At 41.3% G+C, this 12671-nt stretch overlaps 1 protein-coding gene across 1 annotated transcript in view; it reads left to right on the forward strand.

Moving 5' to 3' along the window:
• pf21a (PHD finger protein 21A) overlaps positions 1-12671 on the forward strand; it is a 62158-nt gene that overhangs the window by 8748 nt on the left and 40739 nt on the right. The window contains 1 exon segment of the mRNA NM_001140956.2: positions 9536-9588. Within this exon segment, the coding sequence (NP_001134428.1) occupies positions 9547-9588 (42 nt within the window). The 5' untranslated portion in view covers positions 9536-9546.

The raw sequence follows: 12671 nt of genomic DNA on the forward strand, positions 1-12671 counted from the left end.
TTCAAACAGTTTTAGAAACTTTGGAGTGTTTTCTATCCAAAGCCAATAATTATATGCATATTCTAGTTACTGGGCAGGAGTAGTAACCAGATTAAATCGGGTACATTTTTTATCCAGCCGTGTCAATACTGCCCCCTAGCCCTAACAGGTTAAATACTTTTTTCTTTACATAGTTGAATGTGCTGACAACAAAATCACACAAAAATAATCAATGGAAATCCAATTTATCAACCCAATGAGGTCTGGATTTGGAGTCACACTCAAAATGAAAGTGGAAAACCACACTACAGGCTGATCCAACTTTGATGTAATGTCCTTACAACAAGTCAAAATGAGGCTCAGTAGTGTGTGTGGCCTCCACGTGCCTGTATGACCTCCCAACAACGCCTGGGCATGCTCCTGATGAGGTGGCGGATGGTCTCCTGAGGGATCTCCTCCCAGACCTGGACTAAAGCATCCGCCAACTCCTGGACAGTCTGTGGTGCAACGTGGCGTTGGTGGATGGAGCGAGACATGATGTCCCAGATGTGCTCAATTGGATTCAGGTCTGGGGAACGGGCGGGCCAGTCCATAGCATCAATGCCTTCCTCTTGCAGGAACTGCTGACACACTCCAGCCACATGAGGTCAGGCATTGTCTTGCATTAGGAGGAACCCAGGACCAACCGCACCAGCATATGGTCTCACAAGGGGTCTGAGGATCTCATCTCGGTACCTAATGGCAGTCAGGCTACCTCTGGCGAGCACATGAAGGGCTGTGCGGCCCCCCCAAAGAAATGCCACCCCACACCATGACTGACCCACCGCCAAACCGGTCATTCTGGAGGATGTTGCAGGCAGCAGAACGTTCTCCACGGCATCTCCAGACTCTGTCACGTCTGTCACGTGCTCAGTGTGAACCTGCTTTCATCTGTGAAGAGCACAGGGCGCCAGTGGTGAATTTGCCTATCTTGGTGTTCTCTGGCAAATGCCAAATGTCCTGCACGGTGTTGGGCTGTAAGCACAACCCCCACCTGTGGACGTCGGGCCCTCATACCACCCTCATGGAGTCTGTTTCTGACCGTTTGAGCAGACACATGCACATTTGTGGCCTGCTGGAGGTCATTTTGCAGGGCTCTGGCAGTGCTTCTCCTGCTCCTCCTTGCACAAAGGCGGAGGTAGCGGTCCTGCTGCTGGGTTGTTGCCCTCCTACGGCCTCCTCCACGTCTCCTGATGTACTGGCCTGTCTCCTGGTAGCGCCTCCATGCTCTGGACACTACACTGACAGACACAGCAAACCTTCTTGCCACAGCTCGCATTGATGTGCCATCCTGGATGAGCTGCACTACCTGAGCCACTTGTGTGGGTTGTAGACTCCGTCTCATGCTACCACTAGAGTGAAAGCACCGCCAGCATTCAAAAGTGACCAAAACATCAGCCAGGAAGCATAGGAACTGAGAAGTGGTCTGTGGTCCCCACCTGCAGAACCACTCCTTTATTGGGGGTGTCTTGCTAATTGCCTATAATTTCCACCTGTTGTCTATTCCATTTGCACAACAGCATGTGAAATTTATTGTCAATCAGTGTTGCTTCCTAAGTGGACAGTTTGATTTCACAGAAGTGTGATTGACTTGGAGTTACATTGTGTTGTTTAAGTGTTCCCTTTATTTTTTTGAGCAGTGTATTTTTGTTAAGCGTATATAAACCAAGTAATGGATTTTTTAATCGTGTCACTCTTCTGTTCTGCTGTTGGTCTGTAGGCTGGCTCCTTGCAATAGAATGGCCATTGGAATTTTTATGAAGTGATTCTAGCTTAATTACACATACTCTTACTGTACATGCACAGCTCTTCTAGCTGCATAGAATCAACCTCTATACAGGAAATACAATATTATCATGGACAGTAACTGTAATGTAATAAGTTACTGTACACCTAATGTAATCAGGAAAGCTTACCTAGTTCGTTTCACACCAGTAGGTTTCAAACCAATCTGTGTCATTAGGAATCATGGATTGTACGGGTGGTTTAGTTCAGTAGGGTAGGGAAACTGAAAGTGGCCAAGGGATAGTATTGCCACCCACTGCTACCTATATACTATTACTGTCTGTTATGATCAGAACCATGCATGAAAATTCATGTTTGGTCAAACCACGTTTAGTTGCAAATTATCCTGCACGTTCTCCACCCATGTTTAACATGACTGACTTTACAGGTGAACTTGGCTCGGTTGCTCTGGTAGTTTTTCAATGTTGGGGTGACTTAGCCATCCTGTAAGTCCAATTTGTGGTGGTGGGGAATCTCATGTAGGCCTAGTGGGCTCTGCATCTACTGTCTTGCAGGGAGTCAGAGAGTGGAGACCACTTACACTGCCAGGTGGTGAGTCCTGCAACAGCTCCTGTTGTAATTGTTCTCTTTGCTGGCAGCTTTGGCCCGGAAGTCAATCAGACTGGACGGCTGTGACATTGCCTCGGGCGGACTCGCTGGTTTCCCGGTTCTCACTATTTGTTTGTTGTTGTCCCACGGAACCAGCCAAATTAATGCTTTTGTGAGCTTCACGTCAGTGCCCTGAGAATGTCATTTCCAAGTTGTTTTATTTACTCTTGTGCATGCTAAGAACAAAAATTCTAATTCAGGAGACAGAATTACACAGATTTATAAGACAGAATTATTGGCTTTCTTTGACGTTGCAAGTTGATCCATAAACCAAGGTGGTTGTGCAGGATTCAAAGTGCCATCCCTTTGAAAGTAATACTATGGGCCTTTGAAACAATGAGCTTTACGCAGATTCATATCATCATTACAGTTAGGCTTGGGCGGTATACCGTGTATATACCCAGGGGTCACATTAGCTTTCAGAAATCAGCATTTTAAAAACACAGACCATCATACAATCTGCGTTTTTAAACCATTTCACTTACGTTTTATATTGAACTTTGACATCTATTTTTGCTTCAATAGAGTGATCCGGGGGCATGCAACTATTAGCTTACAATGAAAAAGACGATGCATGACCATCGTATTTCTGTTTATCATAGAAAGAATGAAGCAAGCTACATTTCGTAGTGTTTTGCTTGAAGGTAATCTTGCATTTTACTGGAGAACAGTAGCTACACATCAGTCAGAGCGCTGTCTGACTGATGAATGACGAGCAAACATTTTTCATCTGAGTGGAGAAGTGCTTAAATTAGTTTGAAGCCAAGCAGAAAATACAATGAGTTACATTTTAGATCTGCATTTATAAAAAGCAGCAAGGTATTTTTATACCTTTTGTCTATGTGACCGGTGAAATGAGGAACACAATCTGCTTTCTCTCCTAACGTATTGCACAAGTTGACTGCAAGTATTCACTTAGAAAGTAGCTACAAATATTCAAAGTTTATAAAATAAAAACTTCAAAGAAATAGTTCCAACGGTATTGATTAACCATCTTGTGGCTATTTCCAAATAACCCAGTTAACGGTATCGGGTTGCATTAACACAGAATTCTGATAACTATTTCTTTGAAGTTTTTAATTTTGGTAGCTACTTTTTAACCTGTTAGGGCTAGGGGGCAGTATTGACACAGCCGGATAAAAAACGTACCCGATTTAATCTGGTTACTACTCCTGCCCAGTAACTAGAATATGCATATCATTATTGGCTTTGGATAGAAAACACCCTAAAGTTTCTAAAACTGTTTGAATGGTGTCTGTGAGTATAACAGAACTCATATGGCAGGCCAAAACCTGAGAAGAGGCCACTTCCTGCATGGAATGTCTGACAAGATGTGTTTCATCTAGGCTGTTTTTATTGAAGATTTAGGATCTTTGCTCTAACGTGACACTTCCTACGGCTCCCATAGGCTCTCAGAGCCCGGGAAAAAGCTGAACGATATCGAGGCAGGCTCTGGCTGAAACACTTTATCGCGTTTGGCAAGTGGCCGCTCAGAGTACTGTGGGCTTAGGCGCGTGCCCGAGTCGACCGAATGCTTTATTTTTTTTCTTCTGTTTACCTAAATGCAGATTCCCGGTCGGAATATTATCGCTTTTTTACGAGAAAAATGGCATAAAAATGGATTTTAAACAGCGGTTGACATGCTTCGAAGTACGGTAATGGAATATTTAGAATTTTTTTGTCACGAATTGCGCCATGCTCGTAACCCTTATTTACCCTTTCGGATAGTGTCTTGAACGCACGAACAAAACGCCGCTGTTTGGATATAACAGTGGATTATTTTGGACCAAACCAACATTTATTATTGAAGTAGAAGTCCTGGGAGTGCATTCTGACGAAGACAGCAAAGGCAATAACTTTTTTCTTATAGTAAATCTGACTTTGATGAGTGCTAAACTTGCTGGGTGTCTAAATAGCTAGCCCTGTGATGCCGGGCTATCTACTGAGAATTTTGCAAAATGTGCTTTCACCGAAAAGCTATTTTAAAATCAGACATATCGAGTGCATAGAGGAGTTCTGTATCTATAATTCTTAAAATAATTGTTATGCTTTTTGTGAACGTTTATCGTGAGTAATTTATTAATTTAGTAATTCACCGGCAGTGTTCGGTGGGAATGCTAGTCACATGCTAGTCACATGCTAATGTAAAAAGCTGTTTTTTGATATAAATATGAACTTGATTGAACAAAACATGCATGTATTGTATAACATAATGTCCTAGGGTTGTCATCTGATGAACATCATCAAAGGTTAGTGCTACATTTAGCTGTGGTTTGGGTTTATGTGACATTATATGCTAGCTTGAAAAATGGGTGTCTGATTATTTCTGGCTGGGTACTCTGCTGACATAATCTAATGTTTTGCTTTCGTTGTAAAGCCTTTTTGAAATCGGACAGTGTGGTTAGATTAACGAGAGTCTTATCTTTAAAATGGTGTAAAATAGTCATATGTTTGAGAAATTGAAGGTTTTGCATTTCTAAGGTTTTTGAATAATGCGCCACGGGATTGCACTGGCTGTTACGTAGGTGGGACGATTTGGTGCCACCTAGCCCAGAGAGGTTAAGTAAATACCTGCAGTTAAACATGTGCAATATGTTAGGAGATAAAGCAGATCACATTCATCATTTCATCCCTCACACATCATTTCATCCCTCACATCATTTCCCTCTCTCACATGGCGTTTGTTTACAAGCACACAAACAAGGAGAGACCAGAGCCTTGTGAGTCACTGACTGTTGTGCTGCATTCGACAGGCAATCTAATTACAGTATGGAATGCGCAACTAAATATTTGCCAGCTAGATACTTTTTATAAATAGTGTATGTTTTTCACTCCTTGAAATTAGTGGATTTGGCTATTTCAGCCACACCTGTCGTATAAAATCGAGCATACAGCCATGCAATCTCCATAGACAAACATTGACAGTAGAATGGCCTTACTGAAGAGCTCAGTGACTTTCAACGTGGCACTGTCATAAGATGCCACCTTTCCAACAAGTCAGTTTGTAAAATGTATGCCCTGCTGGAGCTGCCCCGGTCAACTGTAAGTGTTGTTGTTGTGAAGTGGAAACGTCCAGGGGAAACAACGGCTCAGCCGCGAAGTAGTAAGACACACAAGCTCGCAGAATGGGACCGCCGGGTGCTGTAGTGTGGGGGGGGGGGAACAACTCCATATTAATGCCCATGATTTTGGAATGAGATGTTTGACGAGCAGATGTCCGCATACTTTTGGTCATGTAGTGTATCTTATACTATTAACCTCTATGGGCTATGTGGGACGCAAGCGTCCCACCCCTGGTACACCCTATCAACAACAGGTGAAATATCAAGAGCGCCAAATTTGAAAACAATTAAAGTCATAATTAAAATTTCTGAAACATACAACTATCTTACACCCTTTGAAAGATAAACATCTCCTTAATCTAACCACGTTGTCCGATTTCAAAAAGGCTTTACGGTGAAAGCATAAAGTTAGATTATGTTAGGAGAGTACATTGACAATAGCTGCGTGTAATGTTTTGTCAATTCAAAGACAGGCGTCACCAAAAGCAGAAAACCAGCTAAAATTATGCACTAACCTTTGACAATCTCCATCAGATGACACTCCTAGGACATTATGTTAGACAATACATGCATTTTTTGTTCTATCAAGTTCATATTTATATCCAAAAACAGCGTTTTACTATGGCGTTGATGTTGAGGAAATCGTTTCCCTCCAATAACCGCCAGTCAATCAGCACGACAAATTAAATAATTACTATTCGAAAACATTGGTAAAATATTATATTGTCATTCAAAGAATTATAGATTTACATCTCTTGAACGCAACCGGATTGCCAGATTTAAAAATAACCTTACTGGGAAATCACACTTTGCAATAATCTGAGCACTGCGCCCAGAAAAATACGCTTTGCGATACAGACTAACCGCCATGTTGGAGAGATCTAAAATCGAAAATACTATGTAAATAATCCATTACCTTTGATTCCCTTCATCAGATGTCACTTCCAGGAATCCCAGGTCCATAACAAATGTAGTTTTGTTCGAAAAAGCTCATAATTTATGTCCAAAAAGCTCTGTGTTGTTAGCACATGATCTATGCCCGCCGGACTTCTCGTCATGAACGAGGGGGAAAAAAATATTTACGTTCGTTCAAACATGTCAAACGTTGTATAGCATAAATCATTAGTGCCTTTTTTAACCAGAACATGAATAATATTCAAGGCGGACGATTGCATTCTCTTTTAAAACGTATCGGAACGAGAGTACCCAACATGAACTCGCGCGCCAGAGTCTAATCGGCCACCACCGTTCCAAGGCTCTTGTTCGTTCAGTTCTCACAGTATAAGACTCAAAACACTTTGTAAAGACTGGTGACATCTAGTGGAAGCCATAGGAAGTGCTCAACAATTAATAAGCCCCTGTGTGTTTCAATGGCATAGGCTTAAAGGTAATTCAACACATCAGGTATCCACTTCCTGTCAGAATTTGTCTCAGGGTTTTGACTGCCATATGAGTTCTGTTATACTTACAGACACCATTCAAACAGTTTTAGAAAATTCAGAGTTTTTTTCTATCCAAACCTGAACAATAATATGCATATTCTAGCTTCTGACTTGGTGTAGGAGGCAGTTAAAAATGGGCACATATTTTTTTCAAAATTCTCAATACTGCCCCCTAGCCCCAACAGGTTTTAGGATAACTGTCTATAATGTGCTAAATGCTCTGCAGTTGTGCATTTGGTTTGCTAACTTAGTAGTTATCTAGCTGGTTAGCGTCTTCCAAAATCAGCGTCTTCCGGTATTACCAAAAATCCCGGGACGGCACAAGGTCGGTATGAATGTCTGACAATCTGGATACCGCCCAAGCCTGATTACAGTCCCTTTAGATCTGTCAGGTGGGCAGTTGGAATTAGGGTCAGAGTAGCAGTGAACACAAGTCATATGCCATGTATCAGATTTTCTCACCTCCTGCGTCCTCTATCCTTCGTCCTCTCGCGCCTCCTATTGAAAATGGTCAAAGTGAATCGAGGAAAGTGAACGTGGATGGAAATGCGCTTGCCTGAAATGAGCCGGTCCTTCTCCGTTCACGCGTCGTTTGGTAAACTACGTTTTACAGGGGTGGATCCCTAAATAAATGTGTAAAGTGATAAAAACAAATGAAGTTAGTTGTGCAAGACATTTTATCGATTAAAACAAATGGCATATTGTTTTTAAACGTGTATGTTTTTCTCCTCTGACAAAACAAAAGCTGACTCAAAGGGGGTGTGGCAGATTTCAAAACTCTTCCACGATAGGATACGCGTGAGTATCCTTGATGAAAGGTGGCTATCAAGGAGGGGAGGACACTTACGTTTGCCTTCTAACGAATTTACATGCTCCTTCTCGACCGCTTATCGGTTTCCGGGTCACAGAGAAGAGGGGACGGAGGACGGTCTTTTGAGAAGCCCATAGGCGACCCTCTTTATCAGGGTCATGTTCATTAGGCACCAAACGGGGGAAAATGGACTGCAACACGGGAGGGACTTCTTCGACTTAACCCCTGGTCGGGCTCGACATCCAGCGAAAAATCCTATCGCCTAACAAAATGTAATATATATATATATTTTTTCAAATATAGGACTATGTTATATCGTTTTATAGATACACCTCTCCTGAATCGAACCACGTTGTCCGATTTCAAAAGGGCTTTACAGCAAAAGCAAAACATTAGATTGTTAGAGGAGTATATCGTAAAGTAGCCACATAGCCATTTTCCGACCAACCACATGCATCACAAATAACCAAAAAACAGCTAAATGCAGCACTAACCTTTGACAATCTTCATCAGATGACACACCTAGGACATCATGTTACACAATACATGCATTCTTTTGTTCGATAAAGGTCATATTTATATATAAAAACAGCATTTTACATCGGCGAGTGACGTTGACTAACTATTTTCCCTCAAATGCATCCGGTGAAACAGCGCTACAATTTACTAAATTACTATTCGAAAACATTTTTAAAATGTAATATTGTTATTCTAAGATTTATAGATGAATATCTCTTGAAAGCACCTGTAATGTCAGATTTAAAAATAACTTTACTGGGTAATCACACTTTGCGATAAAAGGGGATGCGATACTCAGAGAAATAGGCTACCGTTACAGGTCAGCGCCATCTTGGAACAATCGCATATCAAATCTACTCTTGTATACTATTGTCAATAATCCCTTACCTTTGATTATCTTTATCAGAAAGCATTTCCAGGAATCCCAGGTCCACAACAAATGTATTTTCGTTCGAAAAAGTTAATCCTTTACGTCCCAATAGCTTGTTCTTGTTAGCGCGTTCTGAAGGCTGCTCCAAAACTTCCGTCGGCTGCGGGACTTCTCTCTCAACAAAATGCATTTTTTTTTAAAAATTTAGGTTCGTTCAAACATGTCAAACGTTGTATAACATATATCTTTAGGGCCTTTTTCAACCAGAGCTCCAATAAGATTCAAGGGGGACGATTGCATTGTTTCAAAACGTTTCGAAAGGGGAGGGTAGCCAGGGGCACCGGCGTCATAATGGTGATGGCCCTCCTCATGTGACCACTTTCCACAGCGTCTCATTCAGGCAGTTTTCACAGTAGGAGACTCAAACCACTTTGTAAAGACTGGGGACATCTAGTGGAAGCAATAGGAAGTGCTCAATGAACCATTGCTCACGGTGTGATTTATAGGCAAGGTGCTGAAGTTGAGTCCAATTCAGAATTCCACATCCTGTTACGATCGGTCTCGGTGTTTTGACTGCCATATGAGTTCTGTTATACTCACAGACACCATTCAAACAGTTTTAGAAACTTTAGGGTGTTTTCTATCCACAAGTATTAATTATATGCATATCCTAGCTTCTGAGTTTGAGTAGGAGGCCGTTTAAAATGGGCACATTTTTTTCAAAAATCGCTGTAGCGCCCCCTATCCTAGGCGACCGTCAAGAGGTTAAGGCTTATTTTTTTTTTATGTTTCGAAACATTTTTGTCGATGTGTGATCCCTAATAGAAATAACTTATTTTTAGTTTTGTTACTGAAAGGTGAATTGTTTCTTTGCTGTTGGAGTAAAGGTCAGTTACTGTGTTTTCTGTTTTGCGTACAGCGGCTCTTTTAATGCTTCAATTGGATGGTATTCAACCTGGAGACGGTGTGAAGGTAAGAGTGGGAGTTAATTATCACATTTCTTCACTATTTTTACTATTCACAAGGTTACAACATTCAGCCTTTTGTACGTCCAAGGCTATGTTGATAAATATCCTAAAAGACTCCAACAAAAAGTGAATAGCTGTTTTTTTTTTTTCAGGTCGTTTGACTCCTAACTTTGCTTTTTTTGCCAGGATGTACAATGCATTCGGAAAGTATTCAGACCCACATTTTGTTATGTTACAGCCTTATTCTAAAATGGATTACCATTTTTTCCCCCCTCATCAATCTACAAACACTATACTCCATAATGACGAAGCAAAAACAGGTTTTTAGATATTTTTGCAAATGTATAAAAAAAAGTATCACATTTACGTAAGTATTCAGACCCTTTACTCAGTACTTTGTTGAAGCACCTTTGGCAGTGATTACAGCCTCAAGTCTTCTTGGGTATGACGCTACAAGTTTGACACACCTGTATTTGGGGAGTTTCTCCCTTTCTTCTCTGCAGATCCTCTCAAGCTCTGTCAGGTTGGATGGGGGCGTCGCTGCACAGCTATTTTCAGGTCTCTCCAGACATATTCGATCGTGTTCAAGTCTGGGCTCTGGCTGGGCACCTCAAGGATATTCAGAGACTTGTCTCGAAGCCACTCCTGCGTTGTCTTGGCTGTGTGCTTAGGGTTGTTGTCCTGTTGGAAGGTGAACCTTCGCCCCAGTCTGAGGTCCTTAGCACTCTGAGCAAGTTTTCATCAAGGATCTCTGTTGTCGTGGCTATCATTAACCTCTATGGGACCGGCGGGACGAATTCGTCCCACCTACGTAACAGCCACTGCCAGCCTGTGGCGCGATTTTCAAAATCTTCAAAATCCTATTACTTCAATTTCTCAAACATATGACTATTTTACAGCCATTTAAAGATAAGACTCTCGTTAATCTAACCACACTGTCCGATTTCAAAAAGGCTTTACAACGAAAGCAAAACATTAGATTATGTCAGCAGAGTACCAAGCCAGAAATAATCAGACACCCATTTTTCAAGCCAGCATATAATGTCACCAAAACCCAGAAGACAGCTAAATGCAGCACTCACCTTTGATGATCTTCATCAGATGACAACCCTAGGACATTATGTTATACAATACATGCATGTTTTGTTCAATCAAGTTCATATTTATATCAAAAACCAGCTTTTTACATTAGCATGTGACGTTCAGAACTAGCATACCCCCCGCAAACTTACGGGGAATTCGCTAACATTTTACTAAATTACTCACGATAAACGTTCACAAAAAGCATAACAATTATTTTAAGAATTATAGATACAGACCTCCTCTATGCACTCGATATGTCCGATTTTAAAATAGCTTTTTGGTGAAAGCACATTTTGCAATATTCTAAGTACATAGCCCAGGCATCACGGGCTCGCTATTTAGACACCCGGCAAGTTTAGCACTCACCATAATCATATTTACTATTATAAAAATGTCATTACCTTTTGTTGTCTTCGTCAGAATGCACACCCAGGACGTCTACTTCAATAACAAATGTTGGTTTGGTCCAAAATAATCCATCGTTATATCCGAATAGCGGCGTTTTGTTCGTATGCGTTCCAGACACTATCCGAAATAGTAAAGAAGTGTCGCGCGCTTGGCGCAATTCCTGACAATAAAATTCAAAGTATTCCATTGCCGTACGTCGAAGCATGTCAACCGCTGTTTAAAATCAATTTTTACGTCATTTTTCTCGTAGAAAAGCGATAATATTCCGACAGGGAATCTCCTTTTCGGCAAACAGAGGAAAAAATCCCAAAGGCGGGGGCGGTCGGGGTCACGCGCATAAGCTAGTGTCTCTTGATGGGCCACTTGAGAAAGGCGATAATGTGTTTCAGCCTGGGGCTGGAATGACGACATTCTCTTTTTTCCCGGGCTCTGAGAGCCTATGGACGACGTGGGAAGTGTCACGTTAGAGCAGAGATCCTTAGTAAATGATAGAGATGGCAAAGAAGTTCCAGAAATGGTCAGACAGGCCACTTCCTGTAAAGGAATCTCTCAGGTTTTGACCTGCCATTTGAGTTCTGTTATACTCACAGACACCATTCAAACAGTTTTAGAAAATTTAGGGTGTTTTCTATCCATATGTAATAAGTATATGCATATTCTAGTTACTGAGTAGGAGTGGTAACCAGATTAAATCGGGTATGTTTTTTATCCAGCCGTGTCAATGCTGCCCCCTAGCCCTAACAGGTTAACGTGATGACTGTTATCGAATCAACTATGTTTAATTGTTACTCGATTTAAATTAATCATGTAACACATTTGGGGCACCAAAGGAAAGTAAAAAAAAAAAAGATTTTTATGAGTTACCATCTCCCGAATTAAACTCTATAGATATCTCTTTCATCAACAACAGTCACCTATTAATCATTACCTCATATCGGTCTCATTTTGAACGTCGCAGACCACTTGAATCCAGAAGAACCCCAGCCTTTTCTGATCATTCAGTACTACACCAATTTGATTTAATTATTTATTAACTAAATAATAACACAGAATACACACACACACTTACATGATATATAAGTCCCTAGTGCTGAAAAGTTATGACGGCTTGTTACACATATGGAGAGGGAGGGGTAGATAAGAGATGGAGAGTCAAATGTATCATACATTTGGAAACTACCCTCAAAATAATAATACTTTGCTCACAAACCACCGCCTGTTTGGGGTAAGGAATGTAATGTATTTACGTGTAGATGTCTTTGTCCTTCGTCTCTCTGAAACCAATCGATCCTTATATGGGAAGTTGCTCGATGGATGTAAGGCTCTTGTTGTCCACCAGAGGTCATAATGTCCTTAGTTGTTCCGGCTTGTAGTGGATATTTCTTCAGATGCACCAATGATTGTCTGAGATGGGCTCGTCTCCTTCCTTTCTCGGGTAGACAGTTCAGTTCTAGAACCCTTTACATGCACAGCTGCAGACTGTCAAATGTTCTGGTTTAGTCTTTATCTTCACTCGTGTTGAGAGTTCCAGAGTTTCTAACCATTTCAACGTGTGGCCAACGCTCCACACTTTTCTGGTCTGATAGGTGAGGTTAT

The sequence above is a fragment of the Salmo salar genome, chromosome ssa16 (assembly GCF_905237065.1).
Source record: "Salmo salar chromosome ssa16, Ssal_v3.1, whole genome shotgun sequence".
Classification (NCBI taxonomy): domain Eukaryota; kingdom Metazoa; phylum Chordata; class Actinopteri; order Salmoniformes; family Salmonidae; genus Salmo; species Salmo salar.